The following is a 17205-nucleotide window of genomic DNA, read 5'->3' as shown; positions in this document are numbered from 1 at the left end:
GATTACTATACAGTCTTGGTAAGAATCTAACAACTTATATGGAGCCACCATTTCAATAAAAAAGGATACTTCTCTATCACAAGGATCTGTGTGATCCTTTACAACAAGTAATATAGCCATCATGGCTTGAATTATTCATTTGTTTACAATGGCATTTACTGCTGTGGAATAGAATTTTGTTCAATACAACTGAAATTTTCATTACTGTATTATATTACATTGGGAACAATTAGTAGGCTTTACTTAGCCTGATAACCAACTTAGCCCCAGGTTTGCTTGTATGCTGCCATTGAATAGAAAACAGAGTCCCTGGATTGGTCTTTAGGCAGAGCTGCCCCCCCCCCCCCCCAATCAAACCCTACAAATTTCAAGGGTACAGATATATGAAGAGGGCAGTTGCAATAACCATATCCTTAATATGAATTCAGTGGGTAACTAGCTAAACCTGCAGTAAACTATTAATGAGAAGAGGACCGAAGGAGTGAGTTGATGAGATGGATCTGCCCATAGAGGGACTACAAAACAAGATAGAGAACAGAATGAGTTTAATAATCTCACTTAAAATATTATCTCATTCTTCCTCAAGGCAGTGAGCATCTATTCTATCCAATTTTTATTAGGAGCAGGGTGTCTTTAAAATGGATGGGAGCATATTGCTGATCAAACATTTTACAGTTCCTAGCTTAAATATACAATACAACTGTTTTCCTTCAGTTTTCTAAGAATTGTATAGTTGAGACTCTGGCATCCTTAAAAAAATACTTTTCATCCTCCAAATAGCATAGAATTGAATCTCCAGATTGATGTGTATAATACATAAATCATTAAGTGAGATTTTCACTAAGGGTACTCCCATTCAATACTTAATGTGATTCTAAATCATACCGATGAATACTACTTATATTACTCTCAGATTTACTTTTATAAGACAATTAATTATGAGTTTTCAAAATGATTATTTTTATGGATAAAATTATGATTAAAATTATTGTTGGCTGTCATTGTGAATAAATAATTATAATAATGTTATAAGTAAACATACTTCTGTAAAAAATGTGCCTCAAACATTTAAATAAAAATCCTAATGCTTTATGTAAAGAATAAAGTGAAAAAACCTAAGAAAAACAAATTGAATTTCTTGGAGAAATATGTTAAAAACATAATTTTGATGCAGATGACAGATAATGCATCGCATTTGATGTCTGTTTAAATGTTGTTATGGTCTTAAGTCACATTTCTTGCATCAGAAATAGGTTAATTTGTAAATTGTATGATTTTATTATTTTTGTTAGAAATCGTATTATAAGATAGTAGACTTTGTTTATTGTCTTATCTGATAAATTTAATTTTAAAAGAAAGACGGTAGTATTTACATATCATAGTTTGAAATTTAAGTGCTGTAAAAAGTATAGATTATTAAGTGTTTACATCTGCATGGATCAATGTCTTAGCATCTGTTAAATGATAATAATTTAACCTATCCTTGTTTACACGTACGCATTATTTATATGTATTGATATTTTTCAGTAATACTGTCGGTGGTAGCACGACTACTCAGTATAATTATAGTCCTCTTACTACTCCATCACCTTCATCGTCATCATCTCCAACGGGTGGTGATTCTTCAAATCTACAATTATCACCTTTGGATATGGATTTAATGGGAGATTTACAAGATGTTATATTTCGAAATTGTTCTGCTTCCAGTAATGATGCATCGGTATGTAATTACTTATTTTTATTTGTCACAGTCTTTCTTATTATAATTCATAAAAAACATCTGAGTGACACCAGTCAGTGTTAATTTTTCTAAGTTATGATGTTCATTGTATAGCTAATCTTGTATAAAAAACAAAATGGTCTCACATGGATGGTTGAATATTAATTGTATTTCAGTAGGCTTGGTATGGTAATATGTAATTGTATATTTGACTTGATTAATAAGCAATGGGAGACTACATCACTCCTCACTTTACTGAAAAGCCTGGCATGGGGTAGTTGGTATCTGGGGAATGGTTATTTATTTTTAGATTTTGAAATGTTTTGTTAAGTTGAATCACCTACAACATTTTCAGTTACAGCATTAGACGTATGAATATATAATAAAAATTAAATTACATTTGTTTTAAAGCATAAATTTATGTCTGTAAGGTATTGCAATATTTTACTTTTGTTAAAATGTGTTATAATGTATTTTCTACGTAGTGCACATCATAAATTTATTAATCATGTAGAGTATGAATAACATCAGATACAGGTCCTATTCAAATATGGAGAGCTTCGCTCTCTGGAAAAGTCCCATGGTAGGCATATTGGAAAAAGTGAGAAGTAAAGTTCTTTCCCATTACCATCTATTGCATACAATTTGATATCAGCATGCCAGTATCATTGAAGTCTAACCGAAGTTGAAACTGTACATTTATCTATCATCAATATCCTGATGACACCTCTCTGTGTATTAGCTGAACATTATTACTTTTTTATGTGCATTTCATCCACTTTATAAAGAGATTAGGATAGTTAATGTAAAGTATTTGTTCTTAAAGTAGGTGATATGCCCCCTTGTGGGCGCTGGAGACCTTCAGGGAGGACGGTAGAAAACCCACAGAAAATTAGTGAGGTTCAGGCAGTCTAGGAAGGCAATGGCTGATTAAAAAAAAAGGAAAAATGATGTTTTCCTGATATTTCAAACTAAATTTAAATACCTACTACACTAGTACAAAAAATTAAAGGGACATCTATATTTTATGATAAAAAATAATTGTATTCAGACTTCTTTAACTTTGCAACCAAGAGGCTTAGAGAGACGAATAAAAAAAAGATAAAGCTTGAATACAATACTTTTTGACATTATACTTCAGATTTAAAAAATCAGTTTGAAGAAAGTTTTAAGAATAAAGTTTTTTTTGTGTTTGATCGAACGCAAGGGGGAAACAAGATTTTTTTCAGTAAACTACATTAAAATTGTTTAAAATCTCAAGACTTTAGCTTTAATTTATTTTATTGTGTGTTTCTGTGATTTTTCTGAACCGAAATATCCCACTTTAAAGATAAAAGGCCAGTTTTTTTTAAAGAGAAAGTAATTTTAATAAAAATACTTCCAAACATGATTAAATTGTGTTTTAATTACTCTCATTTAAAATGTAAGTTTCAATTCAGAAATAGAATATGCCACATTTAAAAACAATAATTGCAATTGCTGTTTTTAAGATTGCATCTTAAAAAACAGTAACTGTAAGTATTTTTAACAGATGGTAAGTTTAAAAATTTGGGGGTTGCTAGAAAATTTTTGATTCTCAATGTGAGTGGTGGGTGAAAAAGTTTGTGAATTAATGGTGTAAAGAAATGAGTCAGTATCTGTTGTAAAAAATATTGCGTATATTAAGCTACGAATGATGTTATATATAAATACTTGTGCTTACGTTTCAAATTCACATATTTAATTCAACTGGATGGTGTAAATTGCATCTCTATTAGTTGTTACATCAGCCATGTTGTAATTATGTTCTAATGTGGTGATAAACAGACTATCTTAATCCTAGTAGCTTTACAGATATTTTGAGATGTATTACATTTACACTTTCTAGAACCTTTTCTACTATAAAAATAGCTGAAATTTTTTATAAAAATAAAAACAAGTATTGGAGGAATGAAAACTGGTATAGATTTCTTGTAAGAATTAATAAGTCTATAATGTTCTTAAAAGTTATAGCTGCTGTCTTAATAAAAGGTTTATACCTTAAAGCTTATAATATTTCCTTTAATTTGGTTTTTGATTTGTTACTGTACTGTAAGAAATTGTCTATCTTTTCATTTGGAAATACTATCCTTTTTTAGAAATTGATTGTAGTGAATAAAACTGATAGTCTTTCTAGGTAGCTTTAATTTGATTCCCATCCCATTATTGTACTGTATTTTACTCTAAACTTTTTCATGAAAAATTTACATTCACAAACAAATTATATATTATAATTACTTTTGTAAATTAAATATGTAAAATGTCTATGACATTATGGCACTTCTGAATTCAGTTTAATGAAGTTCTGTTTCAGGCTTTTTTCATGAATAATGGCTGTTCAAATGGTACAAGATAATAGAAATCGTACTGTTTCAAAACGAGAGCATAATTTTTGTTTTAAAAGAGCATAATTTATTTTACCATAAATAAGTAATTTTTTAATTATAACAAAAAGTTATTTTGAAATAAATTTTTATTCTGATCAGTGCTTAATAATGCATTACATAGAAAACACGCCATTAAAAGATTTTATAATATTAACACAAAAAATAGATGTAATTAAAATCTATATTAATTATTTAAATACGAACTCAGGAAATAATGTTAAGATAATACATTAAATATAAAAAATTACTACAAAATAATTCACAATTCAGAAGCCGCTATTGAAAATTATTTTGAGTACATATTTTTGTACATGTTGAACAGGAGGGAGATAAATCATGTTTTTTCTTTTTCATTAATTTTAAAAATTTGTAAACAGTATATTCTTCCTGAAAAAGAAAATATATAATTGTTCTTTAAATAAGTTGGAAAGATTTTTCAAATGATTCGGCAATTTTTTAAAAAGGCACAGAAAATTTTTTCAGGTCCTTTCTCATGTTTAATTTCATAAATATCTGTCACATTTTATAATTAGGGGCACCAGATAATGATTTGGCAGCCCACTTTTGAATCTTAAAAACTCATTCTGAGTTTTTGAGGGAGCTTCGATATATAACATACTTTATACAGCTATATGTTGGCATAATAAATATTTAATAATAATCTTAGCTTAGTATTTTATTAAGGTCATGCTTTCAAACAAAACCATATGGCTTGATTTCGTTATAAATCAAACCATTGATGTGTCAGTAGGCAAACCATGATGTTATCAGTGACAATTTTTTATTAAAACCATTTATTTCTATGTTATAATGGATTAAAAGATAATAGTTTAAATCTACAATGCCATAACTGTGTGATGTAAATATTCATTGCTTTTATTTAAAAATTTTTTGTTCTCATTAGATTTAAAATTAGCTTCCTTTTAAAAATTTATTCAAAAAAAGAATATTTTAGTTTTATCTTGTAAAATAAAGATTTTATTGCAAAAAAAAGAATCATTGTAAGTTAAAGCGGATTAATTTTTCTAAGATGAATAGGATCAGTTAATTTAGAATATTTTATATGAAAAATGCTTGATTTTAGTACAAAAAGATATATTTTATAGGCTGGTTAGGTTACAATAAATGATGCCATATTAAAGCTGAGAAAATTTTCTATGAACTGCCAACTTCAGTTTTTTGTTTAAAAAAGTATATTTTTAAGTAAGTTGGAAAATAAGAAAATGCTCAAAAACTGATTAAAAAAGTTTACTTCTAATTTAAAATGAGTTGGCCATTTTGATTGTTAAACAGTCATCAGTAAAAGCTGAGGAACTAGTGTATACGAAAAAATAAATTAGTTAACGAAAAAGATAAGTAATAATAATACAACTATATTAATTGACATTGTATAATTTTTATGAAACACTATAAAAAGAGTTTTTTTTTTTTTTTTAATTAAGAGTAAAAAATATAAACGAATGTAATTCCAGGCAGTGCAAATAGAAAGCATAATTTAGCTTAAATATCTAAACCACAGTACCAGTCTACTTTGTATTGGAGGTCATGGTGAGCTGTTAGAGTTGGAGGAGGTATCAGTAGTTTAGGTATTTTCTACTTAATCTAACAAATGTGTGTCTAGTTTTTAATGATGACATTAGAAACTAGCTATTACTAATTTTTTGTGCGCGTGTTCAGGAAGATAATGAGGACAAATTTGTATAACAAGAATAACAAACTACTCAGTTTTTTCTGTACTCAGCATGCTGAAATTTATACCTGATGTCTTTCAGTATTATATTTAATAAACAATACAATAATTTTAAAAATATTGTTGTTGGTTGTTGTGTTGATTTCATTTAATACAATGTGTAAAAATATGTTGGGTTATACATTATAATAATTTGAAAACGGCCAGTTAATTGAAAGTCATTTAATGTTTTATTTCTATATACCCTTCTATTCCTTGCTGATCTTTTTGTTTCAACATATCTTTATCTGGCTTTTATCTTTTTTATGATTTTGTTTTATAGAATTACATTGATTTTTTTAAGAATGAAATACAATGTATTAACGTTTGAGTCAGAAGACATGGTTCATTGTAAAAATTATCCCATTAATCAAATCATCTAATCCAATTTTTGTTTGGATGCTGCATCTTCCTTACCATTAGAAGACTCCAGTTGGTCTTAATATTATACATTTTTAAAAATATTCTCAAATTTTTGATTTTAGAAAACAAATTGTTTAGTATTATTGTTTTAACTACGAATTTTGTTAAAAGGATTTGTATAAATATAATATCAACCATGTAATTAGTTTTTATGTAAAAACTGCAGATAATAATGAAATAGGGGGAATTATACCAAATTTTGAAAAAGTAGGCTCTCTCTGTAGACCTTAATAACATTTCTTTTTTTTTAATTTTACATATTTGTATTAACAAAAAATAAAAATTTTGTACGATTATCTGGATGAATTTTTCATAATTTTTTTCCTATTAGTTACTGTTGGTTTACATTGCTATAAGTGTTATCTACCTGTTTGTTACACATTACACAAGAAACTCCAAACCTATTTTAACTATTTTAAGACTAAAAGAGTTAAAATAGGAGACCTTTATGTCTATGAAAAAAATTCACAGTCTGTTTTATCTGAAAATTATAGCAACATGATAAACAATCAATTTTTTGGTATTTTCTCATTCAGATTGCATTAAAATGAAGTGGGTGTAATAACTAATTCTTTCAAAAATTTGTAAAATTTTCAACTTTTATTATAGTAATTTTAAGGAAAAAACAATAGTTTGAGAGAAGGTCTTTTTCTCTCTTCTAATTTTTTTATCAAAAAGGCTTAATGAAATTTTTTTACACATGTAGTTTACATTGTATGTGGTTGCAATAATTAAAGAATAGTACTTAATACTTTATGTTTGGGGTTGTGCCTTAGTGGAGTTCTTTATGTCCTTATTGTTTCTTTCTTTTGTATGCTGCTGCTTATAACTTTCTTGTGACAATTACACAGGTCAACAAAAAAAAGAAAAAAAACAAAATAATAATTTGGAACTGAGATAAAAGTAGGTGAGTTTAGAATGTATTTTTTATATTGAATCTTAAAATAAAATCAGTTTTTCTTCATCCTCATATTTTTAATTATAACCCTTTAAAATATTGAGAAACTTCTTAAATAATAGAATATAAAAATAATAATAATTACAATTAAAATTCTTATCTTTATTTTGCAGACATTTATATTTATCTTAATTTCTTTTTTCTTATTATTCTTTTGTGTTCAGTGAAGTCTTCTCTTTTTATCATCCAGCAGTAGTCACTCATCATAAATTCATCCCATCTGCCTTGATAACATTGTTCTATCTGCAATATATTTTGGTGGAATTTTTCCCTTGTTTATTGCTGATGTCATCCAAGTTTAAAGGGAAAAAGTCCAAATGAGAATGTCAAAAATGAATTTCCAATGATATTCTGCAGCCTAAATTTTTGTGGTTCACTAAGAGTTCATTTATAAGCTGATCATGGTTTTCAGCTTTTTTGTTTCCAAGAAAACCAGTAACGACATCTGAATGACGTTCATGCTGCTAGTTCTGTAGGATTCAGTTTCCTGTCAAATATATTTTCACGAATCAATTTTCTTATTTGTGGCTCAATGAATATACCCTCTTTTAATTTGGCTTTACAATTTTGAAAAAAACCTCAGTCAAATATTTAAAGCCGTGTCCATCTTTATCACTGCTTTTTCTTCATCAGGCCTAGTTTTATGTGTGAAGGAGGTAAAATAATACGATCTACTTCGACAAGGGGAGTATTGACAACATATTTTCCTTTCCAGGGGTAAACCGATTTCTTTTTAGCCAGTCTTTAACTGCATAGTGCTTATCTGTAGCCCGATTATCCCATAAACACAAGAAACACATATATTTTGTAAAGCCACTGTTGATACTAGTTCGTGGATACTGATGTTCATTGGCGGTTGGGTTTCAATTAACCACACAAAACAGGAATGGTCTCAATCATCCTCTGAAGTAATACCTTACAATGGTTTCAGAGGCTAAACTGAATAAAAAAAGAGACCGAAAAGAAGCCCTATTGCCTTCAGGTCAGCAATGATTTGTCATGAGTGTTCATCATACTATAATTGCTTTTAAAATTTTTGACATACTTTCATATGTTTCTTTCATTCCTACAGCATATTTTACCAGTATAGAGAAAACTTATTCAAGCTATGAACAACGCTGCCTTTAAGTTTCTTTTTGATGATTCTATAAATAAACCCCAATAATAACATATTCAATGCCCAGTTTAAACATTAGCACCCTAACATCATGGCAAAAACAAATAAACCATCTCTTCTAAATTTCAGTAAATTTTCGTTTCAATTTCTATGTATTGAAATTTTATTATCCTTTAATGAATTCCATTCTTTAATGTGTAAACCTCTGATGTTAGGGTTAGATGTTCTACATGTTGTTTCTACAAATACGAGTCATGAATTTGGTCACTCAGTTCTGCTTGTGTGATGAGGTGAAGTTTAGTATTTGATTCTTCTGGAATGTAATTAATATCTATTAAGTTCTATTAAGTCTATTAAGTTGAGGATTCATTGGTTAAGCTTTCTGGGAAATCAGAATTTTCTTTCCAAGAAGTTGGAGCGATCAGAATTGGTAAATCAACACAATGAAGTTACTGGTCTCATAGCTGAACAAACATTTGGGTATGCAATACTGCTTTTATTGTTTGAATTGAAATCAATTCATTTGTTAAGCAAAAATAGCAGTTATCATAGTGATTAGTAGGCTCTCGCCAAATCATAGGTACACAGAAAGGTAAATGAAACTCTTTTTTTCCTTTTAACCACTGGATTAGTTTAACGTAGCACTTGATGCATGCTACATGTGGAGATCAGGACATATCTTGGTCTTTTTTTATATATATATATATATATATATATATATATATATATATACACACATTCATACATATACACATACATACATACACACACATCTTAATGTTTAATAAAATAATACAAAAAAGTTTTTCTTTCATAAAAATCTTTCACTAAATTTATGACACTACTTATGAATTAATCTTTATAATATGTAAATGTATTGTTGATAAAACCACTACCATAACTAATGAAAACAGTAAGTCACAGCAAGAGCTGAACGTATACTGAAGAAAATTTCATCATGTTGAATTACTCATTACTTGAATCATATGTTTGGCTTCACATGAAATGACATCATTCGATTGTTATGTATCAAATATAGGTTTACAGCATGCATCACAATATAAATCAGATGTGAATAAGGAAACATACAGATGTACTAACTTATTTGTATTGTTTGTTCTGTGAATGATGAAACAAATAAATTTAAGGAGTTATGTGTGATGGGTTTTTTCAGAATAAATATTCAGTTTCAGCTTTTAAAGTACTATATAGAACACCTACTCCTTTTGCAGTTCCAAATTTTATGCTAAGCATTGTTGTTATTACTTCTTTTTCAGTGTAAAACAAACTTTAATTGAACTGTGTTGTAGCATTATTTTGTTGGTGCATTTAGATAGTAATAATCTTTCTGGAAGTTTGGCTGTTAGTGAAAAACAAATAGACTTTTTTCTAAAAAAATAAGTTGTTTGCTTCAAATTCAGTACCAACTGTATTTTACTACATTAGTTAGTATAAATGGGAATAGTTTTCTGATTTAAAGAGAGGGATAAAAGTATTAGAGAATATAACTGAACGAGTATGTAAGTTGAAATAAATGAACAAAATAAATCAAATATTGTAAATAAGCGTAGCTTTAAGTACTTTGAAATAGTTTAAAACTTCAGACTTTTAATTAATATTAATGTCGTAGTCAAAGAAACAAGTTGTTTATCATGACTGAAGTGCACAGTGGTGTTAGGGGTGTTATTTGAAAAATGTAATTGTTACTTTATTGCAATCATGGTTGAATCCCATAAATTATATTTTGTCTCATTTTAGTTTGTTGTATGCATTTTCTTATTTTTTTGTTTGTTATTATTACATTTATGTATTTTTTATACATCTTTATTTTAAGGTATTTAAACGACATATAAAATGTATTGACTTCAAATTTACCTTTCAGTCTGTTCAAAACTGCAATTCTGCTTTGCATGATAATAACTTTAAATGATAATAACGTTTTTCAATTATAAAATACATAACAAAAAACAACTAGACGGGATGTAGATTGATCAGAGAAATAAAATATGATCTGAAGGGAACTGGTCACATCAGAAGACACCACAGACATGATAAAATTAAATGAAAAATTCAAGGACAAAAACACTTGCTCCACACTCAAAAGAAAGAAACTCACTACACAAACATTTTCAACACCAGAAAGGGCACGGAGATGGGAACATATGAAAAACTACTGGGAGGACCACAAGGCTCGAACAATCCTTTTGAAGAGGCTTGGATAATGGACTGACTAAAGTTATCCTATGCATAAAAGATGAAAAAAAATTTTAATGAAATACACACCGTAAATTCTGATTAAAAAATAATTCGGATGTGGACACCACATGACTTCCTTGTACGACTATTAAATTACATATACACATTTTTTGCTGCACTTCTTTGAAACTTATTTCATTTGAAAGTTAGATATGATCCTCCAATTCTTTAATAAAGTGGACAGTTACACAATCGCTGAATTATTAGTTTTTATTAACATCAAATATTTATACAATTATTAATTCAACAATCCTACATGAAATATTAGGATAGTGTAAATTCACTTTATTACTTGAATTACTAAATCAGTATTATTTGTGTCTTTGTAAGTTGCTGATTAACAAAAGGTTCAGATTTCTGGCGAGTCATATAAATAAAACTTAATAATAATTAAATCATTCCGTTTAGTGAACTCCTTTACACTGGTTACAAATGTTAATTTTGACCTTGTGATGTAAAGTATCTAGTTTTTATTATTGGATTATTTGGTGAATAATCAAAAATGAAAACAAAACAATCATACAGGAAAAAGAAAGATAACATGAAGAAATATGTCTCAAAAAACCGACAAGAAGATGAATATGAAGGGGGAAGAAAATGTTAAGAACAAGGAAAGAATAAAAAATTAAGAGATGATAAATATAAAGAGGAAGAAAATGTTAAAACCAAAGAAAGAATAAAAAATTAAGGGAAGGTGATAAATATAAAGAGGAAGAAAATGTTAAGACCAAGGAAAGAATAAAAAGATTAATAAAGGATGATGAATATAGATAGAAAAAATTTGAAAACAAGAGAACGTGTACACAAATTAAAATCAGATGAATGTCAACAAAGAGCGATTAAATGATTGACTTAAAAAATAATAAACAAAATGATGATCAGCTTAGGGAGAATATTGTCCGACAATATCAGAGGAGTAATGAACTAAAAGATAAGAATTTTTTGCAATTTATTAAACTTCGGGCATGTATGCCTCAGTGTATATGTTATTCTTGTGAGGGTCAATTTTTCAGTCACTCTGTAGTTAACTTTAATGTACATAAAATTAAACAGAAATTAGAGAATAATTAAATAAAATTGAACAGAAATTAAACTAGAAAATCAAAAAGTTATAAAATTCTAAATTATAATTTTAAATTAATATTAAATAATCAGATGTTTCATCATATATATATATACACATTTGTAATAATGCCTATTAAATTACATATACACATTTTTAAAAGTACATAAAACTTTATTTCACTAATAACTTATGATTTTTTAAAATTTGTTTTTGTTTTTGGATAATTATTTATTGGAAAACTTTTTTTACAACCACAAGTTAATAATTATTAATAAATCAATATATTTAAAAAAAGTTAAAAAAAAGAAATAAGAAAAAATTAAAAAAAAAGAAAAGCAGATGCAGTTTGATTTGAACCGATGTGCCTTCCCTTGTAAGGTCCAAATATTTCATTATTTAAAATTTTATTTGGCTATAACTCTGGAACCAATGAAAATAAGTACCACTTAGGATATATCGTTTTAAAGTTCTCAATGAGGGCTTATTACTGCAGTAAAGAAAAAGCCCAAAATCCGAACTTTTTGGGACTTTGGGCTTTTTTAAACACTGTTGGTCCAGTCGATTGCAATCAAAAGGGGAGTTGCAGAGCTAGATGTTACAACAGTTCTCAAACCAAAATTTCAACATCCTACACTGTACGTACAGATGTCATGCCGAAACTAATCAAAGTGGATTCAGGGATGGTCAAAATGGATATTTCTGTTGAAATTTGAAAACTGAAATTTTTATTATTTTTAAATTTTAAAACTGAAATTACCTTTACTTTGTACAAGGAACTAATAAATGAAGACAGGAAGTATTTTATGTGGACTGTAATCTAGTGATGAACTGAAATTAGTTTATTGTTAACATCTTGCATAGCATGCATTAAAAAAAAAATATATTTTACTGGATTTTAATAATTATCAAACTTTCTCTAATTTTACGTCATGGAAGTTTTGAATACGTATTCTCATTCATGCCAAATAAATAAAGTGCCAACTTGTTGAGAAAAACCTATGAAGTTATCTAGAAAAAAGGAAAATTTTTACACTTTTGTAATTTTACAAGAAAATAATTATAAAAAAAACAATTAATTAAGACATTTTTAACTATGAAGAAAATATTACACTTTTTTATGTTGAAGTATAATATGTAAATATAAACTAACATCAAATGACGTGTATTAATTGTGTTACCTCAACTCTTAATGATCTTATTAATTGTTCTTGGTTTTATATTTCATTATTTCTGTAAAGATTGCTTGCTTTATTTGCTTTTTTAACATATTGCATGTGGGCTGTATAAATGGATGCACAAGTATGTAATGATAGATAGTTGGTTATAATATGATTCCCCTTTTAGTTTTTAACTTCTTTTTTGTTATTCCTTTCTCATCCAGAAATTTATTATTTTATCCATTTTTAGACCATCTCTGAAAAATGTGTTTATCAATTTGACCCTTTTTTTATATGCTTAGGCCTCTTTATATAAAGACTGATTTTGAAGTTTTTTGTTGCTATTTTCTACAAAAATTTTCCCTGGTTGTCCCCTTGTAGTATTTTCTAGATAATTTAAGTAGAAGATTTTTTAACAAAAAACTGCATTATATTAATAAGTAATTTGAATATATTTTCTTTTTTCATCATCATTTCCTGATATTGGATGTAGCTTAATGATATTTAACCTTACCCAAAAATTCAAGAAACAACAGAAAATGTAGGGTAAAAAAATAAATACATGTTCACCAAATTTCAGAGTACCTTAACTCATGTTTTTTAATAGCCTCTGTGCTGTCTCCATGTAATATTTTATTTACTCTTATCAAGACACATTTTTCTCATTTTGTACTTCTTCTGAATGGGTTTTTTTTTATATGGGAAGTGCTTTTTTTTGTAGGAATATCCATATTAAAAGAAAAAAAAAAGCTGAATACCTCTCTGCTGACCTCTGTGATGGAATGGTAGAATCTTGGCCTTTGATCTGAAGGTTCTGAGTTCAAATCCTGGTCAGGCATGGTATTTTTCATACTTTAAATAATTCGTTTCTACATTTCCACAGACAAGCCTCAGGCTTATGTGTGGACTGAATTCATCAAGCAAAATAAAAATACAATCAGTTTTTAATCAATTTTAATTTTTAAATTTGATATTCATTTTGATTATATCATAAATTTCATTTTTTTATTTCATTTGATTTTATGTTCCTTTTTTGTTTTTAAATATATTCTTTTTAATATTTTTAACATTGAAAATTGTGAGCTTTTTTATAAAAGGCTTAAATTTAAAAATATTAGGATCAATTAGTTAAAATTTCTTGAAGCATGCCTTAAGTGGATGTCCAGTATAATTATATTACAGCCATATCAATGAATTTATATTTTCATTCTGTTTCAGTTAAAACCTGTTAGGAGTTTGGAAAATTTCCCATTATCCAGGTCGTATACAGACCAAATAAAGTTAGTAAATAGTAATGGTAATTCTAGTCATAACCAAATGACAAGTAGTAGTATAGACTTTTTTGAATCATTAGATGATACAAATGGTGGTGGAAACAATAGTGGGAATAACAGTGACAGTGTATTTTTATTATCTAAATCACAGCAACAGTGGTCGCACAAAAATAGTAGTTCAACTGCACAGATGTCTTCTTCCACTTCGTCTTCTCCTGCCGATAAACGGCGAGATGTATTGGCGCCCACTCCTCGTCCTCCAGCAATAAGACTAACATCACCTTCCTCTTCGTCACAAAACAAGGTAACTGATCATATTGTATTGTAACCTACTAACTGTGGTTAATTATTGTTGATTAAATTAACTATTTAAAAAAATATATATATTAATGTTTTGTTTATTTTTCATGTAAAGTCTAATTGGCTTATAGAGAAATGGTTTTTGGATTTAATTGTTATGTTTAAGCTTTTTCTGTTTCTTTATTTCCCTCCCTTATAAATTTCAGTAATTCTAAATTTTAAATGAAATCTTAAAGGAGCATACTTACATTACATTAATATTAATTTGTTTAATTTTATATTTTGATTACATGATAATATTAAAACTTTCAAATAGTACAAAAAAAGAAAGAATTTTACCCAAAGAGTTTATCTAATTTTTCTAAAATTAAATACTTAAATTTTTAAATGTTTTATATATGGTAAATATTAATAATATATAGCTGTGAAATGATTATAACCTATAAAATGATATAGCAAGAGAAGGAGATTTTCAGTCTAAATGTCATATGTATTTTAAACAAAGTTGTAGAGAAATAAAATATATATATATCTCAAAGACAAAAGTATAAAAACCATTTACCACCATGAGTACAGATTTCGATAATACTTCTTACGTTATGCTTATTATTTTTTTCTAATAGTGCTTTCGAGGTTTTCCCTCATCATCAGTTAAATTTTTTCTTTCAAATCACAGATTAAATTCAAACCATTAAAATTATAACATATAAAAATAAGTAGTCATAAAAATTAAAAAATATAAAATTAAAATTTTAGTTCAGAGAGCAATGTGGACAAATACAATAATAAAAGATTTGTTTTTGCTAAGTTAATATATATATATATATATAAAGATCTTGTCTTTTTTTATACAAAAAATATCAAAATGAATTATTGATAGTTGAAGTTATGTTTGTGTTCAATAAACAATTAATAAACCTTATATATATATATATTTTTTTTTTTTAACAAAAACGACAACTTTACCACCAAATACAGTAAGAGAAAAACCTAAAAAGTAATTCCGACAGTCGACTTTTGTGGGATGATCATGCATCATCAGTTGGTACATAATTCTACAATTACATCAACAAATAACAAAAACAAAAAAGAAATAAAAACTAAATTTTAAACTCTAAATTTTTAAGTTTTTATTTATATTTTGTTTTTGTTGATGTAATTGTAAAATTATGTTTTTCTCTTACTGTGTTTGGTGGTTAAATTGTTATTTTTGTGAGTTTAATTTACACAGCGGTCAGTATGTTCATGAATTATTTGAATTTTCAGAAAGTTTTATATATATATAAGTTTAAGCATATATTAAACTTAAGCACATATTAAGAAACTAAAAAAAAATCTGAAAAAAATAAATGTAATTGTTACTGAATCACTAATAAGCTCATTAGAAGTAATTATACTTGACCCAAAAGAAATAACAAATCATAATATTAGGCTGATGATTGTGAACCAGTGTCATTCATCAAAGGCAATGCAAACTACAATCGTTAACCATGAACATTTTATTGTATAATTAAAAATATACTCACAATTGCAGAATTTTCTTCTTTTTTTTGAAGGGGTGAGTTTGCTCTAAACTATTGAAAAATTGGCATATTAACAAGTATTTTTTTTTTTGAAAATGTCTTTGGACTGGAAGTTTTTGATTTAAGATTATTCAGGAAAATATTTGATAAGCTAGATAAAATTTGAAACTTTGTTGGATCATTAAATAGGGTTTACTTGGAATAAATTTTTCTATTTTTTTTTTTTTTTTTTTTTTTTAATTTTGTGGACTATTTATAAATTAACCTTCAATCCAATAATAAAAATTTTTTTTTTTTTTTTGTCTTCAGTCATTTGACTGGTTTGATGCAGCTCTCCAAGATTCCCTATCTAGTGCTAGTCGTTTCATTTCAGTATACCCTCTACATCCTACATCCCCAACAATTTGTTTTACATACTCCAAACGTGGCCTGCCTACACAATTTTTCCCTTCTACCTGTCCTTCCAATATTAAAGCGACTATTCCAGGATGCCTTAGTATGTGGCCTATAAGTCTGTCTCTTCTTTTAACTATATTTTTCCAAATGCTTCTTTCTTCATCTATTTGCCGCAATACCTCTTCATTTGTCACTTTATCCACCCATCTGATTTTTAACATTCTCCTATAGCACCACATTTCAAAAGCTTCTAATCATTTCTTCTCAGATACTCCGATTGTCCAAGTTTCACTTCCATATAAAGCGACACTCCAAACATACACTTTCAAAAATCTTTTCCTGACATTTAAATTAATTTTTGATGTAAACAAATTATATTTCTTACTGAAGGGTCGTTTAGCTTGTGCTATTCGGCATTTTATATCGCTCCTGCTTCGTCCATCTTTAGTAATTTTACTTCCCAAATAACAAAATTCTTCTACCTCCATAATCTTTTCTCCTCCTATTTTCACATTCAGCGGTCCATCTTTGTTATTTCTACTACATTTCATTACTTTTGTTTTGTTCTTGTTTATTTTCATGCGATAGTTCTTGCGTAGGACTTCATCTATGCCGTTCATTGTTTTTTCTAAATCCTTTTTACTCTCGGCTAGAATTACTATATCATCGGCAAATCGTAACATCTTTATCTTTTCACCTTGTACTGTTACTCCGAATCCAAATTGTTCTTTAACATCATTAACTGCTAGTTCCATGTAAAGATTAAAAAGTAACTGAGATAGGGAACATCCTTGTCGCGACTCCCTTTCTTATTAGGGCTTCTTTCTTATGTTCTTCAATTGTTATTGTTGCTGTTTGGTTCCTGTACATGTTAGCAATTG

General features: G+C 27.7%; 1 protein-coding gene across 4 annotated transcripts in view; it reads left to right on the top strand.

Moving 5' to 3' along the window:
• LOC142328751 (DENN domain-containing protein 1A) overlaps window positions 1-17205 on the top strand; it is a 94866-nt gene that overhangs the window by 47035 nt on the left and 30626 nt on the right. For 2 of the 4 annotated variants that reach the window (XM_075372754.1, XM_075372756.1), the window contains exons 12-13: window positions 1528-1720; window positions 14050-14409. In XM_075372754.1, the coding sequence (XP_075228869.1) occupies window positions 1528-1720; window positions 14050-14409 (553 nt within the window). The remainder of the gene's footprint in view (window positions 1-1527; window positions 1721-14049; window positions 14410-17205) is intronic. The other 2 variants (XM_075372755.1, XM_075372757.1) reach the window with 2 other exon arrangements.

The sequence above is a fragment of the Lycorma delicatula genome, chromosome 8, assembly GCF_047948215.1.
Source record: "Lycorma delicatula isolate Av1 chromosome 8, ASM4794821v1, whole genome shotgun sequence".
Lineage (NCBI taxonomy): Eukaryota > Metazoa > Arthropoda > Insecta > Hemiptera > Fulgoridae > Lycorma > Lycorma delicatula.
Note: the sequence above shows the minus strand (reverse complement) of the source record. Positions and strands in the feature narration are given on the sequence as shown.